This window comes from Symphodus melops, assembly GCF_947650265.1.
Source record: "Symphodus melops genome assembly, chromosome: 5".
Taxonomy (NCBI): domain Eukaryota; kingdom Metazoa; phylum Chordata; class Actinopteri; order Labriformes; family Labridae; genus Symphodus; species Symphodus melops.
In genome coordinates this window covers 21,346,579-21,371,723 of record NC_136695.1, presented here as the reverse complement: position 1 = coordinate 21,371,723, position 25,145 = coordinate 21,346,579, and the positions used below count along the sequence as shown (strand labels likewise).

At 41.3% G+C, this 25,145-nt stretch overlaps 2 protein-coding genes across 3 annotated transcripts; both read left to right on the top strand.

The window, feature by feature from the left end:
• Positions 1-228: 228 nt before the first annotated feature.
• lmtk3 (lemur tyrosine kinase 3) lies at positions 229-19,002 on the top strand. 2 transcript variants are annotated; one of them, XM_079343362.1, is made up of 16 exons: positions 229-748; positions 2,968-3,116; positions 3,467-3,614; positions 4,494-4,567; positions 4,752-4,870; positions 6,145-6,232; positions 6,856-7,004; positions 7,107-7,191; positions 7,343-7,464; positions 7,880-8,029; positions 8,139-14,409; positions 14,504-14,667; positions 14,911-15,038; positions 15,533-15,867; positions 15,964-16,048; positions 17,550-19,002. In XM_079343362.1, exons 1-16 carry the CDS (start codon positions 658-660, stop codon positions 17,681-17,683), a joined length of 8,292 nt encoding a protein of 2,763 aa, XP_079199488.1. In that variant the 5' UTR covers positions 229-657; the 3' UTR covers positions 17,684-19,002. The 2 variants fall into 2 exon arrangements, with proteins under 2 accessions (XP_079199488.1, XP_079199489.1); XM_079343363.1 differs by having other exon boundaries at positions 230-748; positions 2,968-3,101.
• Positions 19,003-19,081: 79 nt separating this feature from the next.
• Positions 19,082-24,197, top strand: prpf31 (PRP31 pre-mRNA processing factor 31 homolog (yeast)). Its single transcript, XM_079344404.1, has 14 exons — positions 19,082-19,252; positions 20,471-20,689; positions 20,772-20,832; positions 20,976-21,059; positions 21,148-21,245; positions 21,465-21,571; positions 21,699-21,868; positions 21,985-22,142; positions 22,225-22,314; positions 22,573-22,700; positions 22,969-23,041; positions 23,537-23,665; positions 23,745-23,843; positions 23,929-24,197. Exons 2-14 carry the CDS (start codon positions 20,471-20,473, stop codon positions 24,040-24,042), a joined length of 1,530 nt encoding a protein of 509 aa, XP_079200530.1. The 5' UTR covers positions 19,082-19,252; the 3' UTR covers positions 24,043-24,197.
• The last annotated feature ends 948 nt before the right edge of the window (positions 24,198-25,145 follow it).

The following is a 25,145-nucleotide window of genomic DNA, read 5'->3' as shown; positions in this document are numbered from 1 at the left end:
AATCCATGTAAATATATTAAACAGCCTATCCCTCCTTATTTAAACTAATCCTCAATGTTTCATTTCATTTTAAAGGATTCATCAAATGAATAATGAAGTGATAGTTAAAGGGATTAAACCTCCAATATGGGATCAATATCATCCCACTTTGGAGCACATACTCCACCATCAGCTCCCTGTGGGAATATTACCACAGATTTCTTTTTTTCCCCCTGTAGTGCATAATGATGGAAAAGCTAGACCATGACAATGCGCGCCGTGTGTCTGACGTAGGCAGGCGGAGGAGAAAAACACAGACGACCCTCAACACAGGGAGAGCGGTCGTAGAGAAAGACTTGTATTTATGGGAGAAATAGCCGATGGTGTTTTTTTTTTTTCAGGAGCTCCACGCGGACGGAGGCAGAGGATGCACAATAGAGCATCTCTCACACCGTGTTTAATTGCGGATTAGAGGAGGGGGAGAGAGAGAGAGAGGGGAGGAGGAGGGGGGGCACAACAAGGAAGGCGAGGAGACGCTTTTTATTATTAGGAGAAAAAGCGGAGAGGAGGGGGGTGACAGAGACAGCGCGAGCCCGAAGACGGCACAGACCGTGGCAGGGGGGAACGGAGAGAGAGAAGGACACCGATGCTGTTGTTGTTGCTCCGGAAGCGGCGACGATGCGGCCACACTGCTGGGTGATGGTAGCGGTGGCGGGGATCATGTCATACCTGAGCCCGGAGAGAGCGCTCGGAGCCCCGCAGAGGGAAGGTGAGCGGAGTCGGTGGAGGAGGGGGGGGGTGTTGAAACCCTGTCAGTGATGCTGGAGAAAGGAGAAAAGGGGGTGGGGGGGGATGTAGTCAGTTACGAAAAAGGCCTCTTTACATTGGGGGGTGATACTGTATTATTAGCCTGTAAGGCTGAGACACAATGCGAATTATGAGGTGACTGCCGTAGTCTACGTGGCTGACTTAATGAAAACAGGAGCGAGGCTGATTTGGAGATGGGTAGGGTACCATCATTTGCATGCAGTGATGAAAATATTAGGAGGCGTTTCGATCTCGGGCCTGACATCGATGGCATTTAAAAACATACTGTATAGAAGGCTAAAATCGTCGACCATTTATTCTATATATAGCCTCTGCTGGGCACTGGAGATGATTTAGCCTATTAACCACTGGTGGCATCTTTGTTTTTGCTCCATCTGAATACGTCTTCTTCTACCCCAAAGATCTGGCAGAGTGTTATGTTTGTGTAATGTGTGCAGTCATTGTATTGTGGTGTATTGTTTTGATAAGAGCTGCTGGCACTGGAGCTGCTGGAAAAAAAAGGCCTTGTTGTGTTAGCTTCCTATTTATATGCAGTGTCTGTCTGGACATCTGTCTCGGGAAAGATGAAAGAATAGCACTGCTCAGGAATTGTGCATCAGAATTATAGTTGTACCTCTGAGCTGCATATTTAAGATAAGAACACAGCCAAAGGTCTCATCTAGTTTTCATGTAGCCTCTGTGTTGCAGGTACAAGGATTAGCAATTAGAATATAAATGAGGTTGCATTGTCTGTTTCATGGATCTAAAGTTTATGTTTGAAAGCTGAAGTCTATTGTAACCCCGTATAGCCTACCCGTTTTTGTTTATCTACAAGCTTGACCTCCAACCTACCCAAAGTGCATTTATATTTATATATATATATATATATATATATATATATAAATTTTTTTAGCAAGAAAACAAATAAGAAATAATATAAAACTAATTGATTATGGTGCTGATGGAAACGGGGGTTGACTTTTTTTTAATACAATTTAAATATATGTTTGCTGTGATTATATTATCATGACCTCATGAATTAATGTATTTTGGGATCTTAGAAATGCCACGTTAATTTTCTATATTTTTGAGACATGACAGACGGGAAGTTAGCTGCTGAAGTCCTTATTTTAAGGAACAGTTTCAATATTCAAAGCACAATGGGTTATGTTTTCCTGCCTTTTGAATGCATTGTCATATTTGATTTTCTGCACAAGGTAATTTAAGATCGTTATCTGAGCATTTTTATTATGTTAAAAACAAAAATAATTGAAAACATGGGTTAGCACATGGTGTAATTCTCAGCCTTAAATGCAGCTTTGTTTACTTTTACAATAGGCTTAGTCATGTATTCTCAGGCACGGTTGAAATATTCATGTTTATATATTATATATGTCCTTCCCTCTTTTAACCCATCTTCTGGTTATTTCAAGGTTCCACTGTTGCTCTCTCTCTTGTTATCTTTGTTATAAGTGATGTAATGTTTGACCTATATTTTCTACAGTATTTAAATAGTTAAAACCTGAAGGGTATTTAACCACCCTGCCCTGCCCCTTTTCTTTTCTACAGATGGTTCACTTCACTCAATCAACTACTTTGAGGTACAATTATCAAATGTCCCGATCCCTCCCTCTCTCACCTGAGTAGTCAACCTTCCCTGATTTGAGTAATTCTTTCCAACCCTTCCCAGTTAGCGCTCCTCTTTTACCTAAATGAAACTCCAGCCACCCCTCCCTGCTTCTTAACTGTTTCCTCCGTGGAATGTCATTTCTGATATTTCCCCTCTGTCCTTATGCTTTTTTTCCTTACTGGAATGGTATATTTTCCTACTTTCAACAATTATTCCAGTCTCTCTTGTTTTTACTGATTCCAATAAGTATTTTTTGAATCTTGGAGTCCGTTCGTTTTTTTTTCCTGCTTAACCCCCCTAAACCCCCCTTGGTGCAAGCTGTCCATTGGGGTTCTCCACTGTGTTCCAAGCCTGCCGCTAAGAAAACGCTCCAATGGTTTCCCTCTAAACAAATCACCTATGTAACAAGATTTTCCACTTTTTCAATTCAGTGATCTCTTTTCTTTCTCACTGAAACCTAACAGTGTGTCCCCCTTATAGAAACACAAATACCATGTATTTCCCTATTTAATGCATTACTCCCTTCTATTTTCTACCTGTCTTCATCACAGTCTCGCAGACCAGGACTGCATCCCTCTCTCCTCCACCTTACATCGTTATCCTCATCTCTTGCTCGGGCCTCGTCTCTTTTGTTCTACTGCTCCTGACCTGCCTGTGCTGTAAGAGAGGAGGAGTGGGGTTCAATGTAAGTCTTCAACATGTAAGAGATTTATTCACCTATTGCTGCTTTCTTTTTTCTTGTCACACCCTTTTTTTTTTGCATGTTGGTATTCTTTTTAACTTATGAACTGTATGAAAGTGGAAAAATGAGTCTATAATTCCAGTTTAATGAAGTAGAAATGGTCAATAATCATCTGTCAGACTAATCTCTACTAAGCCTGCACCTTTAGACCTGAGTTGCCGTGTAGTTCGCAGGCAGGGGTCATTAGTTCAGAATGACTTCTTTGTTATTGTCGGCCTTGGTACTTTCCACTGAATCCAACTCTCTGGGAAAAGTACAGGTTGTTTTCTATTTTTTTGTGATTTTGTGTGCTTTTATGGTTGAACCAGGAATTTGACAATGCAGATGGGGAGGAGTGCTCCGGAGGCTCAAGTCCCATCCAGGAGGACAGCTTGTCATCATGTCCCTCCCTCCCTGAGGTCTACACACTGCCAGTCAGAGACAGATCCAACTGTCCCGCCCTGCAGGATGGAACAGGTAACATCTTCCAACAGCTTACACTCTGCCTCCAAACACCTCAAACCTCCTTAAGAGTCAAGAGCTCAAGTTCTGTCCTGCGCTGACCTCCCTCACGGTCTGTTGCTCAAGTCACTGATGCGGATCCATTAAAGGTCTCAAACTGGGTGTACAACCAGCTGTCGAACTTCAATGGAGTGGAAACTATGATCTGAGGACATTTTGCATCAGTGCTTCTTACAAGCAAAAAGTTAGAAATTTGATCCCAGAGAGGGATATTGAGTCCCTTCGATAAAGCCCCCTTTCCTTCAATAATGTCCTTACTTCTCTCAGAAATATGACTTTAACTTGCAAAGTCGTGCAGGCACACAGTTTGTCTGTTTGCGTTTTCATCTGTTGATACGTTGTCCATGCTTAATTTCAACTTTACATTAATGGCATGTGATGTAACAAACCTTCTTTGATGAGTTTTTAACTAAAATGATGCTCTTTCAATCTGACTTACAAAAGCACACTGGGTTTGTTGCACAGTACTGGGTGAGTAGCACATTATTAGCCTGTTAAAACAAAGCAGGAGTTTTTTGTTTCGATATTATTACACACCTACAGCAAAGGATCAGCTATGAGACAAGACGCAACACTTTGTCCACTGGGGTCTCCAATAAAAGCACAGAATGAATGTTCCTCATGGCAAGGTAAATATATGTATTGAGTAGTGTACTTACACTATCCACGGATGTTCAAGCAAAGAGAAGCTCCCCTTTATTCAATGTAATGATGCACTCTACCTCAAAAGATCAGTACACTATGTCTCCTGTTATTATTTTAGATGTGAGACCATGAGCAGCAGACATAAACTTTGTGAAGTGACCCTGATGTTACTTCTCTCCTTTGTTACAGACTCTAAGTCTCAGTGCTTCAAAAGACATGCTTTAAACTACCTTCAGGAGATAGGAAATGGCTGGTTCGGAAAGGTAAGACGATCACCTCTTAAATTCAGGCATCATTGTGTTGTCATTTAAAAAACCTCCCACATCATAGCTTCTTCTCTCTTACGGTATGCTCTGTTACATTTGATACTGGCTATCAACAAGAATAGATCTTTTACTGCCTCTCCTGGGAACTCTACCCCAATTACTGTTCATTTATCTGTCCTAGGTGATCCTGGCTGAAGTGCTGTGTGACTGCAGCTCCTCTCAGGCAGTGGTGAAGGAGCTTCGTGTCAGTGCCAGCCCCCTCGAGCAGAGGAAGTTCTTGGCTGAGTCTGAGCCGTACAGGTGAGATGCTGAAACTGTGGCAACCATTTTTTGGTACCTAATGAAGGACTATAGTTACATAGGGAGCATAATAAAGTTCCCAAGGTCCTTTGTCCACAATCTCCATATCATTTTAACATGACACAATATTGAGACTGCTATTGTTTTCAAAGTCAAATGTTCAATGTACCAATTAGCTGACCTCAATACTTTGAAATCCCCCTATCCAAAGCTTGTAGTCTAATGATATACTAAGATCTGCTGACTTTAAATACTGGCAACTCCCATGTTGCCATACCAATCTATAATACTGGAAGTAAACATATGATCATTGGAACATAGGGACAATTTGATGAGGGGAGAGCTGTGACCCCAAGAGAAGCTTGTTGGATTATAGTCAATTTAGAGCAACACAAGAACAGAAGTGATTCCAGTCACTGTAATGATGTCAGTTAGTACATACTGCACATCCTATGTTAGCTTACATCAGCTCAGCTAAGGCCCTGTATGCTAATAGTCACAACAAACTTGATGAGGCTTTAACCAAGGAAAAAAGTAAATTCATTCAACAACAAAAAAAGTACAGTTTTAGTCAAGGAAGATTGTAGTTAGATAGATAGATAGATAGATAGATAGATACTTTATTGATCCCGAGGGAAATTCAAGGCCATTCAAGTTTACTCTATGTTCAACCTAATCTAACATTAAGCAATAGTAGGCACCCTGTGCTACAGATATATCAGACCAAAAGAGGCTTTTATCAATGAGTACAAGTTAGCTCCGGCCATTTGCCTAATGCGTGGAAAAATTTGATTTGGCCAAAAAAAAAGAGGTCAGGAGTGATGACTTTATCTTGATGATGAGAACTGATTGGATAGCTTGACTCAGAATTTTGGTAGTGTTTTGGCTGTCGTTCTTTCTGTTTAACACAGACACACTCAAGGGGAAGCATTCAAGGACAGGGCTGTCTGTTCTCTTTTCTCTCCTTCTTTTTTTGAGAAAAACCCTCTGTCTCACTCATACATACATGCTCATCTATCTATCTATCTATCTATCTATCTATCTATCTATCTATCTATCTATCTATCTATCTATCTATCTATCTATCTATCTATCTATCTATCTATCTATCTATCTATCTATCTATCTATCTATCTATCTATCTATCTATCTATCTATCTATCTATCTATCTATCTATCTATGTCGTTGTAATATAATACTATACAACTATAATAATAAATCTAATAAAATTGCTATATTTTTCTGTATTATTTTTTTCTCTTCCTTTGTTCAGGAGTCTTAAACATCCCAACATCCTTCAGTGTTTGGGGCAATGCAGTGAGAGCATCCCCTTCCTCCTGGTTATGGAGTTCTGTCAGCTGGTGAGTTCCTGTCAGCCATTGAAATACTGCACAGAAGTAAAATGAGTATAGGTACATTTTTAGATGTGAAAGAGTCGCTGAAATAAGTTCTGTATCCCTACAATACATTTGTTTTGCCTCCCTCAGCTGGCCTAATCACTGACTGATTAAGGAAGCCTTATGAGTTAACTCTATGGCTGAACAAGACACAAGCAGATCAATTATACCAACACATTGAGAGGAGCCAAATATCGCTGGGGGACCTCAGACTGCTATTATCCTGTTTGATAAAGTCCCCATTGTCCTTTCCTCTCAGATAATTCACAGCCTTTTATAGGGCCCTCATTTTATTTCCTTGCCCTTCCTGAAGCACAAATGACTAACACAAGGCTGCCAGCTCATTACCAAATCACTGGGCGCTTTTAAGGCTCTGTGACAGAAAACACCTAAAAAGAGACGTATTTATTGCAGAAGTCACCAATATCCTCTTGGTCTATAGGATGTTCCCTGAGAGTTTTATTTTTTTATTAGGAGAGAAGTACAGACATTTGGCACACACTCACTGCTGACCTGGCTTGAACTCAACTTATATTCAAGCCTGCATGCCAGTAACTGCTTGCATTGTGTCTTAATGGTATAAAAAGGGTGACCTGAAGAGGTATCTGAGAGCCCAACGTAAGTCAGACGGGATGACTCCTGACCTGCTGACTCGAGACCTCCTGACTCTTCAAAGAATGGCTTTTGAGATCACCTCTGGCCTGCTGCATCTTCATGATAACAACTACATCCACAGGTCAGTCGAGCCTTTATCTCTGTAGAGAATTAGGATCTAAGTCTTTAAACAATATCTGTCCATTGATGCTGCTTTCTGAGGTTGTGTTCTGCTTTGCTCCAGTGATCTGGCTTTAAGAAACTGCCTGCTGACCTCTGACCTCACTGTAAGGATTGGGGACTATGGCCTTTCTCACAACCATTACAAGGTATGTGGATCATTGCGTCATAAATGTGTCATTCATAACTACCTGAGTATGCTACCTGGTTTTAAATACTTTGTTTTTATTTTAAGAACCAAACAAGAATATTCTTTATTTTAGTTCAAATTGTGTATTCTTGCTGTTTGTCTTTATGAAGGAGGACTATTACCTTACTCCTGACAAGCTTTGGATTCCACTACGCTGGATCGCTCCAGAGCTGCTTGAGGAGTACAGAGGATCTCTTATTGTTACAGACCAGACAAAAACCAGCAATGTGTGGTATGTTTTAATGTGTTAACAACTGTCTCAAATCAGGCGGATATTGGCTTGTTCAATAATACTTTGTAAAACAGAATACAAAAGATAAGCTAAAGTTTAAATATGTTAAACATTTTTCAACATAATTAAATTCAGAACAACATCACAACTGAGCTCTAAAAAGACAAAAACAAAATATTCTGCAATCAAAAAAACGAAGATGTCAGCTTCACAGTAGAAAAGGTGGCTGAAAATGGAGAAGGATGGTTCTCATCCCGTTTCTTCTCAAAACAAGTTATTTTCTCAACAAAGACTCTTGTTTTTTCCTCTTGGAGTTTTCTGCTCTTGGAAGGTGTTGGTATTACATAACAAAAACCTTAAAAGTCTTTGTTGGTTTGTCTGGCATCATCTCTTCATCTTTTTTTGTCTCTTCTAGGTCCTTGGGGGTGGTGATATGGGAGCTGTTTGAGTTCGGGTCTCAGCCCCACAGACACCTAAGCGACGAAGAGGTGCTGACCTTCGTAATTAGGGAGAGACAGATCACCCTTGCCCAGCCAAGACTCAAACTCTCCCATGCTGACTACTGGTCAGTACTTCACTAAGTGTATTGTGCAGAAATGATGGTTATTTAAATGGAAAGTAATCATGCTCTTGTCGTGTCTCTCTAAACTCACCTCTTCAAATCCCTTTTTCAGGTATGAGATCATGCAGTCGTGCTGGTTACCTTCATCTCAACGGCCCTCTGTAGCAGAAATATTCCTCCTCCTCTCCTCCCTCCTGGCCGCTGAGCGAGGAATGGCGAGGGGGAGTGTCGGGGAAGAAGATGAAGAAGATGAGGAGTATGAGGATGGCAGAGGAAGGAGAGGGGAGAGCGAGGAGTCATTTGAAAGACGCTGGGACTTACTCCGTCCACCTGCTTTCCAGACTGCAGCAAATGAAAGGCACAGAGAGAGAGACTATGGCAGGGAGGACAGAGACAACTCATACCCTCTGCTGGACCCTGTGGGGAACTGTATCACTCCGTCTTCTTCAGAACTGGACGATATTCTAACTGTCACTGAAACCAGCAAAGGTTTGAATTTTGAGTATTTCTGGGAGAAGGCTCATGCCAGAAGGGGCTACAAACCTCTTCCTCCCCCGCAGCCGATCCCGACTGTGAACAACAACCACAGACAGTCTTTGGACACTCCCACTGTGGTTCCAGTGATAAGTGCCCGAAGCCCTTCTCTTGCCAGCGAGTACTACATTAGACTAGAGGAGCACACTCCCCAGGACAAATCGCCAACTCTCAAAGGGAAGACCCAGTCGTCTTTTCGCTCTGACTCGATGTGCCATGGAGATATGGAGCTGGTGGAGATTCGCAGTGGAATGCTGGGAAAAGAGCGAGTCCCTTATTGTTCTTCTGACAAGTACGGAAAGGGCCTCCAGACTGTCAGATCAAGCGAGGTTCAACTCCAGATGCCAAACACAGGTGTTGCTGAGTTTAGAGACACTTCAAGTAGAGTGACGGACTTCTCAGTGGTGGACTTGGGAGATGATGATGAAGAGGAAAAGAAAAAGGGCAGCAATGCAGATAAAAAGTCATCTGAAAGTTCTCAAGCCCCTGTACTCCCCCCCAAGCCTCGCTCAATGTCAATGTCTAACCACCTTCACTCACGCCCCCTCCCTGTCCCTCCGCTTGGATACAGAGGACTGCCTCATTACACCATTGGTGGAAAGATTGAAACAGACCCCCATCATATGAGCAGCTGCCCACCTTCCACCTTTGAACACCTTGGGCTTCACAGGGCCCGACAGACTCTTCCCCCATCCCCATCCCTCTCCCCATCCCTTCCCCCATCGAGCCACCCAATTTACCCCCAACCCCCCCAAATGTGTCCGCCGCCTCTTCCTCCCCATGCAAAACCACAAAGGAGCTGCAACAGCTATAACAGCTATAACACAGCAGAGACTTATTCCAGATACAATATGCCACAGATGCAGCGACCTCATAGAGACCCGCTATCCTGTGACTTATCTGACAGAGAGGGCACCAGGCACTCAGTATCATTGCACAACTCCAAGGAGGCTTCTCATTCTCGTGTAAAAGACTTTGACTCCCCTATTCGTCGAGAAAACCCACTGCGTCCCATTTACCGCAATTTACCCCGTCCCCAGCCAACAAACCCCCTGCTTGACAGAGAGTCCTCATCGAGTCCCACCTACTCGGATGAGGATGACTCTCCCTTCATGTCCCCTGAGAGACAAAGTGGTGGGACTACTGTTACTCATTCCAGCCTATCTGAAGATGCAGACCCCACCTGCTCAGAGTTTTTCGCCAGGGGGATGAAAAGGACTCAGTCACGCCTTGACACCATCCTGCCGAGCATTTGGAGGGAAGATGCTGAGCTTCAAGCAGAACTTGTGGCGGCTGCTAAGAAATCCCCTATGCATCTGTTTCTGACAGAGATATCTAGCGTGACAGAGTCTAATGAGTCCAAGAAAGAGACTTCGTTTGAGGGAGAGAAGGTAGAGAAAGGAGACAGAGAGAGATGGGGAAACTTTCTACTTCCAAACAGAGGCATGCGCCGCTCCCAGTCACTGATCACAGAGTTGGGTTCAGCAACTCATTCATGGGGGCCAGAGAAACCAAACAGTAGGACAGGAGCTGAGGAGGACAATTCAGTCACTAAAGAAACATTCCAAGGTGATCTTTTCCTCACAGAGATAGACACAGGAAGAATGGATACAGGTACAGAAGGAGGATCAGAGCCTGATCCAGTAAAATACCTCTATCCAGGAGGATCCAGATTGCGGCCCTATGTCTGTGCCCCAGGCCTTCCCTCATACACTGAGGCTGAAGAAGCCTATACAAAGGGTATAAGGAGATCGCGCTCTCTCCTCTCAGAGATAACCATTGGGAAGCAGGACTCAGAACAGAATCAGCCTGAGAAGGAGCCTCAGAGAACAGAAATGACCAGGGAAGAGTTCCTAAAGGAGATCCAATCAGCAGAGACCTTCCTGACTGAAATCATATCGAGACAAAAGGCAGCTGCAGACAAAAAAGAAGCAGACCCTTCTTACTCCCCTACTCCACTGTCTCCTGAATATGAGTCCATATGTATTGACCCAAACTCGGCTCAGACCATCAGGTTTCAGTCAGAGAGCACCACACGAGCATCCAGTAAAGGAAAAGAAGATACTCAAACCGAGGCAATCTACGCTCAAGTGACAAAGCGTGCTAAAAAGAGTGAGATCAAGGTTTCCATGAGACCTGGGATCCCAATCCTTCACATAGGATCTAATAAACAACCTCTCAAAAATGACAGCAATGGTGACCTCTGCCAATCTGGTGAGTTTGTGTTTTCAGAAATCATGCCCAAAAATGGTCTCCTGCACAACCAAACACTGGGTTGTCAAAAAGACGAGGAGGAGTGTGCAGATGGCCCAGCTTTACCTTCCAGGGGAGAGCATACAGATCTTTTAGAGCGGTCAACTTCTGAGTCAACCGAGGATGTTAAAGAATCCAACATTGGTTTGATAACAAATAAAAGAGACACTCAAAAGGCTGCCGTTATAGGGAATGGTGACATATCGAAGGAAGAACTACAGCCCTGCAGCCCTGACAGAGAACCATGTGGAATGACTAATACCATGCCATGTAACAATGACAAAGAAAAGCACCATAATGATAACATTTCTGCAGTGGACTCTAATCACTTCACAGCAGCTAATGACTTGCAAAACGCCAAACGAGACCATTTGCACAATGATGAAAGTCAGGAAGAACAATGTAACATTGCTCAAATATCATCTGCTCCTGCTGCCACTCCAACCACTCCAGACTGGGACCCATCAACTGATGTTTCACTTACCACCCCAACTGACTCAGTCCTATCACCTATGACTTCCAGCTCAGCCGACTGCCTCACACCCAGTGACTCATGGACGGGTGCTGGAGGAGGAGGAGTGGGGAATAGCAGTTGGCGAGCTCTAGGAAATGAAACACCACATCGGGACTCTGCCTATTTCTCAGATAGTGACTGGGAGAGTGATGGGATGAACAGGAGGAGCAGTGATGGACTGGTCATCTCCCGACCAAGCAGTGGTCGAGGAGGGGATCGGGGAACACTAACAGGGATAGAGGAAAAAACAGAGGAGGAAGGGGAGATGGGTCACAAGAGCCCCTTAAGAAACAGCATACAGGTGTTGGATAAGAGAAGAGAAACTGTTGAAAAGATGACTATTGAGGTGTGTGATGAAAGAAGTACTCTGAATCGAGATGCTTCAGAAAATGCTATCACTCATTTCGGTCAAGAAAAAGATGTACTTAACAAAGGGCTGGAGTCAACACAGAGAGACGATTCTGGCATTTTTCAAAATGAGAGCATAAAGTCAACAATGTTTGGTGATGATCTGCAGGTCGAGAACTGTGTTGACTTAATTGATCAGTTGTTTTCAGATTTAGATGATGAAAAAGGGCTCAGAAACTGTGGTGGGTATCCGATTGACAACCACCTCAGAGACGGTATTATCTCTCAAATAGCAGATTGCAAATATCAGGACTGTAAAGAAAATGATGTAAACCTTCATTCTAAGAGCATGGCTGAGTCAAATATATTGATTGAGTCTCTATCTGATAGCCAGTCGAAGGAAAGCATGTTAAGGCAGATGAACAATGATTGCACAGGCGATACAAAGACAGATATCAATCTGTCTGCAGTGGACTCTCCAAAATTTAGGAATGACACTGTAGAATTTGTGATAACATCCCAAGTTGACGACAAAGAGTCAAGACTATCTAAACTGCATGGCATTAAGAAAGGTGACAAGACTGAGTTAAAAGTGGAGCCATGTGATGATGGGAAGTCCATCAATGAAAATGAGATTGAGCTGATTGGTATCCCAGAAAGTGGTTCTTCTTGGGATATTGAGGTTGTTGAAGAGTTGGAAGGACATAAAATGAGTCCCCGTTTAGACCATAATGAGCTGGGCCTGAGAAATCTGCATTGCTCTGACGGCAGCGAAGATAAACAGGTCACGACAGAGAACGATAAACAGCTAGCTGCAGCAGAGCTTTGTAATGCTATGAAAGAAAAGTCACCCCTCAAAGGAGCAGTCAATCTGAGGGAGCCTGCTAACAATACGGATGAAGACCCTTGTGTGGGCCTAGAGGTAAAGACTAAAGAGTTATGGAGTGTCCTGGGAGAGGATGAGGAACACACAGAATCTAGTGTTGTGAAAGGAGAGTTTGACTGCCAGCGTTTTACTGAGTCAAGGGACTTGCGTTTGTGGCCTGATGAAAATGACCAGTGGGCCACTCCAGAGAGGAGGAGCCAGGACGCTGAACTCAGATCTGAGTTTTTCTCTGGGTTCAGTAACAAGGCCTGGGAAGTCGGAGAGAGGCTTGTTGTGGGTCAGGAGTTTTGGGAGACTGAAGAAAATGACGAACTTGCGGGAAGCGAGCCTCACCCCGCCATCTTGGAGGGCTGTGAAGAAACCTGGAACGATGAAACCCAAGGACTTGCCTGTAATGTTGCAATGAAGGAAAAATGGGAGTCGGAAGAAGACGATGACCAGCACATTGTCCAAGCAGTTGATATACAGCAGGAGGAAAATATTGAGAGTTTTGGAGAAACTGGCATCTTCAACAAAGACCGGAGAAGAGATATTGAAGTAGAGAATATAGAGATCCCAGAGAAGGAGTACAGAGAGAGATCCACTTTGTCATGCATAGAGGCAGTCAGTGAAGGGGAAGGTCTGCTAAACTCCACAGAGACTGAGAAGAATCAAAATTTTAACAGGTGGCCTCAGAATCCCCTCTGCAACATGCAAAAAGAAGGGCAGGCATTAGCTGAGCATGCTGAGCAAGACACATTATCACATTTTGAGAACAACCTCAGTCTGAATACAACAAACATATCCATATGCATTAGTGAAGCTCCTGATGTGAACTTTTCAGATGAGGAAAACAGTGAATCAGGCTTAGAATCAGAGGCTGAAATGAGACCTTGGCTTGCCGAGCAGTACATAGAAGATGAAGTAAGCATCAGGAATGTCGAGGAGGATTACAGAGAAATGCCTGTTCCCTCCATCCCAATCTCTTGCCCCAGTGACCTTGATGTGCAGGAGGTAGATCAGTCAGATCCACAGGTAGACAATTTTAGCTCTGTAGATTTTCCGAGTCCTCCACCGAGCATAGACCTTGATGTGCAAGATGATAAATTGGAGAGTTTGGATGACTCGTTTCCTAGTCCACCTCCATCTGTTGTAGAGTCAGAGGAGTTTATTAGTCACATTAATCTAGAAGACTTTAGTACCGAGGTAGAGCCTTGTATTTCTCCAACTCACACCAATGGTGTCTCAGATCCACCTGCTACAACTCAGAGTGTAGGGATCTCAGCCAACCTCAACCTTCCCTCTGTGCATGTAACACTAGATGATGATGGCCACCTTGCACCAAACACAGAAAGGCAGGATGAACAAAATCATTTAATCCAGGAAACCGCCAACTCATCTTCAGTCCAAGTTCCCCTCAACACTCTTCCAGAATTACTCATTTCTGAGTGGAAAGATATAGATGAGGAGCCCCTGGAGGATTTTGAAAAACTGGAAAAACTTTGCTGCATATCTGGGGATGAGGAAGACTCTCTGGGAGACCTTTTCCTGGGGAACCTGGAGTTCCTGGAATCTTTAAAGAAAACACCGGATCAGAAAGCATGCACTGTAGGTGATAGTGATACATCTGAGGAGAAATGTGGCTCCTTGGCTCCTGAAGGGAACGATGTGGAATTGACAGAGGGCAGGATTTCCGAACAATCAGACGATCTGGTAGAGTTTGTGCCTGATGTCTCCCTGGACTCTCAGGACAAACTGTCCTCTCAAGACGAGAGGAATGTTGGGCAAAGATCTCCAGGACAAACACTGGATGTAAAAGATCAGGGATCTCTCTCTAAATTGACAACAAAGAATGGCCTTATGATGCAGGTGAGCAGTTTATTTTGTGGTTTGAGAAAGATCGCGTTTACATTGTCTCTCTGTGTTCATTTACCCCGTTGTTATTTTCTTGTTGTGTTTTCAGGTGTGTGAGGAGAGGCTGCAGTTTTCCCTCAGTGAAAATGTGAAAACAAATGTGCTTTGGGGGGCAACTGTTAAAGACACAGTGACACTCCGGCCCTGGGGAGACCAGATCACAGAGAACAGCTATACGCTGGTCACTGAGGATGAACAAAAAGAGGAAACAGGGTATGAAAAATTACATTATTGATATATATACTGTATATATTGATCGATATGCTTCAATATTGAATTAATAATATGCATAGATGACAGAAATACCCAGATAACTAATCACAGTACCTTCTGATATTTGTTAAATAATGTGTGCATTGTTTGTAAGCTTAATTTAAAAATTATTTTATTGCAGCATCGTTATTATATCATTGCATATAAAGTTTTTATATGTCTATTTTGTTGTTGTTTGTAAAGCCACAAGGTGCTGGAAAGTTCACCAAGCATTCAGACAGAGGCCGATGAAACTAAAGATGAACCTTTCACTGTGATTGAACAACCTGAGGTCACAACACCTCCACCTACTGCAAACCAGGCCATGAAAGGTACCTTCATCTTGCACGTATATTTAACTTTCATTACTGTGATTATTGAAAACTAATTGAGCTATGCAGCCTTTTATTTTATATAACAATAGGCCTATGTCTGAAAAACTCACATGTAATGTTAATATATCTCAGCGATTTCCAGCCTTTTAAAAGCGCTTAGACGTTATTTTTTTCCAAATACATTTAATTCAATTGTGTCAATGTGTGTGTTCTTCAGAGGTCCATATACTTAAATAAACAAAGGACTGTATTATATATACTTATATCTTTAGCCAATTAATTTTTTCACATCATTAAAACGATTTTTTATTTTGTTTAATTTCTCTTCCTGCTTTGTTATTAAAAAATAAATAAAAAATTGTTCTAAATTTATGAAACATAAACCTTTTCACTTCTCTTATCCTGTTTGTACAAAAATGATAGTTTTCTACGAATCTCACCAGATTTTTTTGTCTAAAAAAAACCATTTGTCTTCCTCTCATTTCACACAGCAAAACTAGCTCGCCTGTCTCTCGCTCTTCCTCCTCTTGCTCTGACTCTTCCCCTCACCCAAACCGGTAAACGGGGATATGGGGACGGAGCAATTGGAAATCGAATTGGAAGACGGAGAGGTCTGTCTTCGGGAAGCGACCCCGAAGAGGAGGAGGAGGATGAACAGGAGGACGAAAGCTCACGTAGGGTGATTGTTGTCACGGAAACAGACGTGGACAAACGTGTCGGACTAAGGAGTCTTCTGAAGTCCCCCAAGGAGCCGATGGACAGAGAGAAGGACAGAGGAAGAAACGTGTCTTTTTTTGATGATGTCACAATATATCTTTTTGATCAGGTATGAACCAACCATACTCAAAAATACAACGGATATATATGAGACCAGATTATACAAAACAAAGGGTTGATTTAACTTTATGTCTCATTACGACAGGAAACTCCAACCAATGAGTTGAGCAATTCAGCGCCCACTAGTCCAGCCCCAGTGACGGTCAAAAGCAACAAGCTGGATTTGCGTGGTAAGATCAGAAACGAATGTGAAAATGTGAAAGTAAGCTTTTCATTGGATTAAAATTGAGCAAATTCCTTTTATTACAGGATGAGTCATCAACAGAAAGAATGCCTATAAAACAACGTCATTTGCCATTGTTGGAGGTGACATCAGCTAAATACATGTGATAAGAAATCCAAATGTTTGTTTTGAATGAATGGGAACTTTCATAGCAGAAAGTTAGTTTTATGAGTATCATGATGTATGCATGCTGTCAGTTTAAAGCACTGCTGCAGCAGTCTCACCAGCATGCTGTGGATAGTTAGTCTTACTGATTGTTTCTTTCTGTGTGTGCTAAAAATCTGTGTTCACCTTAAGCAGGAGTATGACGTAATACAATCTGACAATCCTTAACTCACCCCCACCCACCGAAATGAAATACTCTCATTTCGACCATCTCCTCTCCGAATATGCAGCCAGAATTAATCTTCTATAATTATCCCCCTCGACATTCTGACATCTGGAACCGAGCTGGGACGTTAAATCCTTAGCTCAACAACGAAGGCCTAAGCTGTGTTTCCCCAACACATTTTCATTTGCTCTCTTGACTTTCTCTCTCCATCTCGAACTCTGATCACCTCATTTCACAGAATAATGAAAGTCCGGGTTCAGAATTTCCTTTGGGCTGTACACAAACACAGAAATGCAGAAACTCCAAAATTAGATGCTTTTGTGATCTTTCATTGCCTTCAGAGTTGAAACTTCAAAGTGCTGAAAGAAGACGCTGTGTTTCCTTTGAGTTATTTTTAACTAAAACCTGTCTTGTTGCATCAGTGACATTATAATAATAGATAACAGATATTGAGTCTACGGCCTTGTATTTGGCTTGTTGTTAAAATTGCAGTGAATGTGTGAGCAATGTTGAAGCATCATGAATCAGTCTAGAAGAGATTATTCGACAAAAGGAAAAGACATTTCCACGACTCTTCATACTCTTGTTGCAGAGAGACATTCAAGTTTCTGAAGGGGAACCACAACGTTTATTTAAAACTGCAACAGTTCTTGAGTAGTTTGAGTAGCAGATCTAGTTCTGATTAACATTGCTTTACTAATTTTACCACATATTACTAAAACATCACTATATTCTATTAAAGATGTTCATTTAGAGTTAATACGTTAAAACTCAACAAAAGGATATCCAGAAAATGTGGCCAGCATGAATACTATATATATATGAGTATATTTACTCCAATGTTCATGACAAACACCTAACTTTTACTCAGACCTGAAGAGAGAATGCAGCTCTTTCTAGTCTTCTATAAACTTATATCCAAGCATGAGAAGTGAGAAAGCACACTTCTACCTGTCTGGCCAGACAATCAACTCAGAAGGGGAAACAAGGAGACACTTTTTGTCGAAGTGAGCTAAAGAGATACAACAACTTTAACTCTAAATTATTAGAAATTGAATAGGCTTTCACATACAAAGCTTCAGTATATGATTAATTTTGTTTTTTTCCTTCCCATCAGGACCAAACTCCAAGAGCAAAGATTCAAAGAGAAAAGAGGATGTATCAATCAAACCAAGGTCGCCTGTTGGGGCTAATCCAGTGACATCATCACGGTTCACTGTCAGCCCTGCAAACGACCCCCACTTGGTGTGATGTCATGACTTTTCGTGGGAATCTTCAGAGTCAAACCCTCTTGGACTGGCCAGTAAATTAACCTAAACAACCAGCCATTTACCCAGAGGCTATTTTTGTATTGAAGATGCAACTGAAAGAATGAGACTCCCGATATAAAAGCTGGACACATTCCAGATTTTACCAGCGTCAGGACTTTGTATGACAGGGGTTGTTGTGCTCCTGCCTGCCACTATTTACAAAGTTTATTCAAAGCCTTTGGCTACAAAAGTCTTTTGGAAAAGGCAGCATATGTAAGGAGAAGAGGAGCCTGGAGCTTTGTAAAATCTGAAACAGATTTGACAGCTATGCAGTGGGAGTCTTGCTGTGTACCAGCTTACCTTCTCTTTTCCTGCTTCATTTTGTTTTGTTCCCCAGATGAACGGAGAATGCACTTTGGTTAGTCATTCGTCAGTCTATGTAAACTCTTGGATTACAGTCCTCTCTTTATAAAAGAAGTTTTTCATTGCAATCAGTCAGTTGTTGTTGTAGGCAACATTTTGGAACAGAAATCACTTGACTCTTGTATTTGAGAATACTCATTTGCATTTGTACAAATATCATAACACAGATGTATACAATATCATTTTAGAGCTGTTTACTTTTAGATGTATTCTTAGACTGCACGAACTATGAAACAAGCTATGCTTCGATATGTTAATAATTCTGAAGAATTCTCTTAAGTTATTCCTATTAATTTATAATTTGATAATGTTTTATTTATAAAGCCAGTTTTCATGCAGTATTTTTTATTTGATTATCTATTTGCTTATTTATGATTTAATTTAATTTATATATTTTTCTCTGGGTAACATACGGTTAGCTATAATTTGTCCTTGTTTGGGACAGAATGCATCTAGGTTATACCTTCTCTAAGATCTTCATAACAAATAAATAAAATATTTTCCCAAGCGTATTAATTGCTAAAAAAGAAAAGAAGGTATTTTGTATAATTTTACTTGTTAATATATGCTCATCTGTATGAAACTACGTCCTGTAATTGTGTCATTTTTTGCAACATCTAAGAATTTAGCTGTCTTGTCATTTTTTCCCTTGTTTAATGACAGTTAATGTAGCTTAGCATGAAAAATCAATGCCTTTCATCAGTAAATAAGTCCATTTGTTTGTGTATCTGTTAATTTACTCCATTTTCTACTACTAACAGTCCATTATGCAGTTCAGGTCCAACTAGTCAATTTGTTTAGTCTGTTTAAATGTTGGTTTAAAACCTGTATTGTTTAAACATGGTTTTCAAGGGAACAATGTATAAACGAGGGGAAATAAAAACATAAAAATAAGAACCTCTTCACAATTATTTTTTCGGTTTTTAAATCACGCAGCTTTATAAAAACCGTATCTCCAGCACAGTTTATTGTATTCACTCCATTTCCCAGAGGGCAATGCGAATATATATACGTAGAAAGTCTGCGACTAACAGAACAGTAGCTTACAGGCGACTAACATCGCAGCACTGGTCATTTACCTCGTTTTATAAGTGGAATCCATAGCTTTGATTTTACTTCTCTGGACGACTAGAGTTTTAACTTAAAGGTGAGTTGCTGTTTGTCTTTTTTAATACAAATAAACTCTTTATTCACTGAGCAGGTTACGTCTAACACACGTATGCTAAATGAATGCTAGCTAAACTAGCAATGCAACCTGTGCTTGACTCTTTAAAAAGTCACTTTTTTAAAATATCCTTTCATTCAGCTGTCAGTGTGCCTTATGGTCTATCCTCTTATGCATTTAGTAAATCCAATAAAGAGTCCAAACCAGATCACGACACGTTTTAGGCGTTAAATGTTAATGTTGGAGATTTCTTTTTAAAACAACCTCAAAAACTCTGTCTAAATGTTATTTAAATGTAAATGTTATTTTACGCGAAATATTAGAGTATTTAAGGCTATGATTGGCACAACGTAATATCTCATATCACGTTTACTGAAGTTTGCCTTTTTGTCGATGTTCAGCTCATTTATAAATCCAGAATCAGTTTTCATCGGATTTGATTTGAACAACAGTTTTTAAACGCGTTTTTTCTTCTTTCTTTTTTTTTTAGACAGGACAACAGCTGAAGATAGACGAGAAGTATATTCTGTCATATTAAGTATTAGGTAGAGAGAGTGGCGGGAGTCATGCATTGAATGGTTGCTGATTAGTAGTTTAATAATCATCCGGTGTGACTTAAGCCTGTTTACAATCTGAGCTAAACCTACAACTCTTACACTTCTTATGATTTTCTCCTGGAACAAATCAGTCATGAACAACAATTTAATTAAAAAATAACAGAAGGAAAGAAAACTTTGTTTAACACTCTGCTATGTGAAGAACTTTTAGATTTAGACGGATAGTCCTGTCATTGATAAGTCAGAAAGATTAACACCTTGTTCATTTCTAATATCAGGATCCTACAATTAGCAAAACTCCAAATTCCCTCTTTATAATATCCCTAATGATGATGATATCTAGCCAGTAAAAAAGATAAAGGGGACAGATGAAAAATCCACATTTACAGTGTTTTTGAACATTTATTTGGGTAACCTGAGTGTCTATCGACCATCAAAATTTAAAAAAAGAGACTCATATCAAAACAGAGTGCTCTGAGAGAGCTCGTTCTCTCTCAGGGTCTCAAACCTCCTCTGGTGCCTGATTCGTGTTATATTTAGAGCAAGGCACAACACAGATGTTTCATTTAGACCACAGGAGACCGTTTGAAAAGGTGAAAAAAGGCTATAATATGTCCTCTGTAACCTCTGTTGTTTATTGAAGATGTCCCTGGCGGACGAGCTACTGGCGGACCTGGAGGAGGCCGGAGATGAAGGGGAGGACGGGTTATATCCTGAGGAAGATGAGGGGGTGGATAGTGATGGAGAAGCGACACAGGGAAGGACCGAAGAAGGCCTTGAAGATATCCCAGAGGAGATGGAGGTGGACTACAGTAAGGCAGAGAGTGTCGGATCCATTGCAAAACTCCGCAATAGTAAACAGGTGAGTTGTATCATGCAGGTTCATGAGATCAGTGATCTGTCCTTTGAGGTTATTTCTACATCATTTTAATGTTTTTCTTCAGTTTTCAGAAATAATGGACAAAGTTTCTGTGTATGTTGGAAAGCAGCGCATGAACTCAGAGGGTAAGTGTGACACAGTTGTTTTTTTGTTGTTTTTTTTAAAATTATGTTTGTCTTTCAGAAGTTCTTCACTTTACTCTCAGCTGAGCGTTATCCAGACTCTGAACACAGTTGATGTGATCCTGTGCTCTTTCGTTTCATTTCAGTCTCTGGGCCAGTGGAGTCTGATCCAGAATACAGACTGATCGTGGCCGCCAATAACCTTACAGTAGAGATCGACAATGAGCTCAGTAAGTTTTGTGCTCCTGCTTGGTCAGAAGAAGAAACGTTTGATTTTTCTCCTGTTCTGTGTTACATGGTTTTCTTTCTGGGTTTCAGATATAATTCACAAGTTTACTCGGGACAAGTACTCCAAAAGGTTCCCAGAGCTCGAGTCTCTGGTGCCAGATTCATTAGATTACATTCGCACAGTCAAGGTGGGTTGAGTTGAAATGTTTATTTTGCTTTTAATGGAGAGACAGACAGTAGTTTGATTTTATTTATTTTTTAATGTATGGATGGATGAATAGATGGATGAAATATGAGTTTTATTTATTCAATAATGTAGCAATAATCCTGAATAGTTTCCTTTTTGTGTCCTTTTAAGTTTCTGATATGAGCACACGATTTAATTTAGTTTATTTACACATGTTCAGGAACTGGGAAACAATCTGGAGAAGTGCAAGACAAATGAAACTCTGCAGCAAATTCTCACTAACGCAACTATTATGGTCGTCAGTGTCACAGCTTCGACCACACAGGGGTGAGTAGACAGGCGTCTGTGGTTCTATTGATTTATATCACTCCCATCAGCGGCTGCTGAGCGAGACTGTGCGAGTTAAAATGTTAAAAATGCAGATCAATGTTTTGTGTATTTTGATTGGTTGTAGGTCACAGTTAAGTGAGGAGGAATTGAAGCAGCTGGAGGAGGCTTGTGACATGGCTCTGGAGCTGAATCAGTCCAAACACAGGATTTATGAATACGTCGAGTCCAGAATGTCCTTCATTGCCCCAAATCTGTCCGTCATCGTCGGCGCGTCAACGGCGGCCAAAATCATGGGTGAGAGAAACTGAAGGATCTTCCACATTTTCAATTCTTTAAGCATAAAGAATATGACACTGCTAATTTTCTCAAATAATGTTAGCTTATAACTCCTTTTCCCTCTCCGGCTGCAGGTATTGCTGGTGGTCTAACTAACCTCTCAAAGATGCCCGCTTGTAACCTGATGCTGCTGGGAGCTCAACGAAGAACTCTGTCCGGCTTCAGCAGCACCTCCCTGTTGCCCCACACAGGCTTCATCTACCACTGTGATGTTGTGCAGTCACTTCCACCTGTCAGTAAATGCATTTCATAAACACATCCATTCTGTTTGGAAATTATACTCAGCTTGACACCCTTGTGATGTTTGTCCTCAGGACCTGAGGAGGAAGGCAGCTCGTCTGGTCGCTGCAAAGTGCACGCTGGCAGCTCGAGTCGACAGTTTCCATGAGAGCGCAGTCGGAAAGGTGAACATCCAAAGAGAGCACAGGCACACATTCATTAGCAGCTGTACAAAAAAACAAATTGTGTTGTATTTTCATGAACAAAGAAAATCACATAGTCGGACATCCATTTAAAAACACAGCATCCACCTTTTCTTTTTTTTAACACAATTCTGACTTCAGTGGTCAAAACATCAAGGAACTTAACACTGAATTAGCTTTAAGCAATACTGAATAAACAGTCAATTAATTTCCGACTCCTCTGTCGTCATCCCTCTCCAGGTTGGATACGATCTAAAGGAAGAAATAGAGAGGAAGTTTGATAAATGGCAGGAGCCTCCACCAGTGAAGCAGGTGAAACCGCTGCCTGCGCCGCTGGATGGACAAAGGAAGAAGAGAGGAGGAAGGAGGTATGGAACCTGTCGGCTATTTTCAACATGCATAGTGTTATCTTACATGGAGAAGAAGAGGGCAATATGGAGATTCTTGAAATACAGTCATCTTATTTTAAACGGCTTTTTTTCCCCAAGTGACCTTAAAGGAAACTGAAGAAGACTGAGCAGCATGTTGGTGTACAACAAGAAGCTTACATAACGTGTTGCCAAGAATATCACCATCTTGTCTAAATCTATATTCAGAATAACCACGCTGCTGCTCTTTCTTTTTTTTCTCCTCAAGATATCGAAAGATGAAGGAGCGTCTTGGGCTGACTGAGATCAGGAAACATGCCAACAGGATGACCTTCGCAGAGGTCAGATCACTGAATTCAGTTTACTGTCTGCTATGTTCCTCATACTAAAGGAATGTGCTTTACTCATTGTTAGGAGCAGTTCAAACCACGCATAGATGAAACCTATAGAAAGGAATGCTGATGCTCACTTTCCTCCCAGAACATCTTAATATATTGAACATGTTGTTCACTTCTCCTGAGAGGATGATGGCTAAAAGTAGCACGTCTGCCTTCTGAACTCATCAACACTGCCGCAGAAACCTAAAGTGCATCTAAAGCTGTGTCACACAGTGTGCGAGTATATTTCAGCCAAGCGTTAAAGCTGTCATGTTTACTGCAGAGCCGCTTGAGTGAGATGGTTTACTTTTGGTTTAGCTTCTTGAAAAAAACAAAACATTGAAGAGGAAACAGAATAAGGATGTGTCATTTTCAATCTTGTGACAGAACATTTCCAACTTTGGAAATTTCTGACATCAAGTTGTGCGGTTTTACTAAATGTGTGATTTTGTACTTCAGATTGAAGATGATGCTTATCAGGAGGATCTGGGCTTCAGTCTGGGTCAGCTCGGGAAGAGCGGCAGCGGGCGTGTGAGGCAGGCTCAGGTCAACGAGGCCACCAAGGCCAGAATCTCAAAATCCCTCCAGGTAAACTCCTTCAACTTACAATCACTCCATTTATTTCTAGTTTCAATTACTAAGTCTCAAATTTTTTCTGTAAAAACAGAGGACTTTGCAGAAGCAGAGCATGACATATGGAGGAAAGTCCACGGTCAGAGACCGCTCCTCAGGAACCAGCTCGAGCGTAGCATTCACTCCTCTACAGGTGAAAGAAAGAAAAAAAAATCTTTGTATCCTGCTCTGGTTAATGTGAAGGTCTGTTGGTCAACCATTGTTCTGCTCTCCTGCAGGGTCTGGAGATCGTAAACCCTCAGGCTGCAGAGAAGAAGGTGGCTGAAGCCAACCAGAAATATTTCTCCAACATGGCAGAGTTCCTCAAAGTGAAGAAAGAAACTAAGATGTAAACCCAAACACGTTCTGCATGTTTTCAGTTGCACTCAACATCGCAGAAGGATAGTCTAGTTTTCGATGTATCTGGATTTGTCGTAGTCCTGCATTTTGATTTTATTTTTTTGGGAGGGGGGGGATTTTTCCATTTTAATAAAAAGTGTCTAAACAAGAAGCATCCTGTGTCACTTTAAGGAACACTTTGAGCTGTCTTGAATATCTTTAACTCTTTAATGGCCCGAACACTTTTTGTTTTTAAAAGAAAGGTAAAGTGAATCCATATCCTTTTTGAGGAATAACAGGACCTTACACACTGATTTGTAATTTCTTAAAAGTATTTATTGAAATTTTACAATCCTGTTATAACCCCGTTTTATGACATCTCCCATGCAGAACTGTGATGAGAAAAAATTGTAAATACGTCTTGAAATTCACATTTTAGCAATTTCTTAACCGACCTTCCCTTTCTGAAAACCTTTAGAGCCCCAAAAATAGAATCTATAAAAGGCAAATCTCTCATAACTTTGCTTTTTCTTTTTTCCCCATATGGTCCTCAGCCCCGTTTTTCCCTCCCCTTCAAAAAAGCCTGAAAACTAATCACACACAACATAAAGTTTTGCTGCAGCACAGATCTGAAGTTTTCATGGTTGCTTAAACGAAAAAATCTGATTCAGTTTAACACTCCCCATTCAAACTTCCAAGAAAATGTGGGATCTGTCCTACACTGGATTAACAACCAGATTATATTTAAATGTTCTTCAGGGTAGCACATCAACCACGGCAGAGATGAGACATGTTTTACTTAAATCCACAAGTTTAATCTACCACCAGAATTTGAGGATTTCTGTGTTTTCACTCTACATGTAAACAGTTGATCAGTGCACATTCACTGTATAGGGTTCCACTTCAATATCGGGTGGTAAATTGAACACAGTGGCTTTGAGGATGAAGTAACAACAGAATAAAACTGCAACTTAAGGTGGGAAGTTGACTCAAACCAAACTCAGATTTGTGACTAATGCTATCAGTGTATCTTCAGAGTAATTAAGAGGTGACTTGGGTACAGGTACATTCACTATGCTTAGCGTGGCTGTTTACATCGAGGGGGATGGAAAGTTCT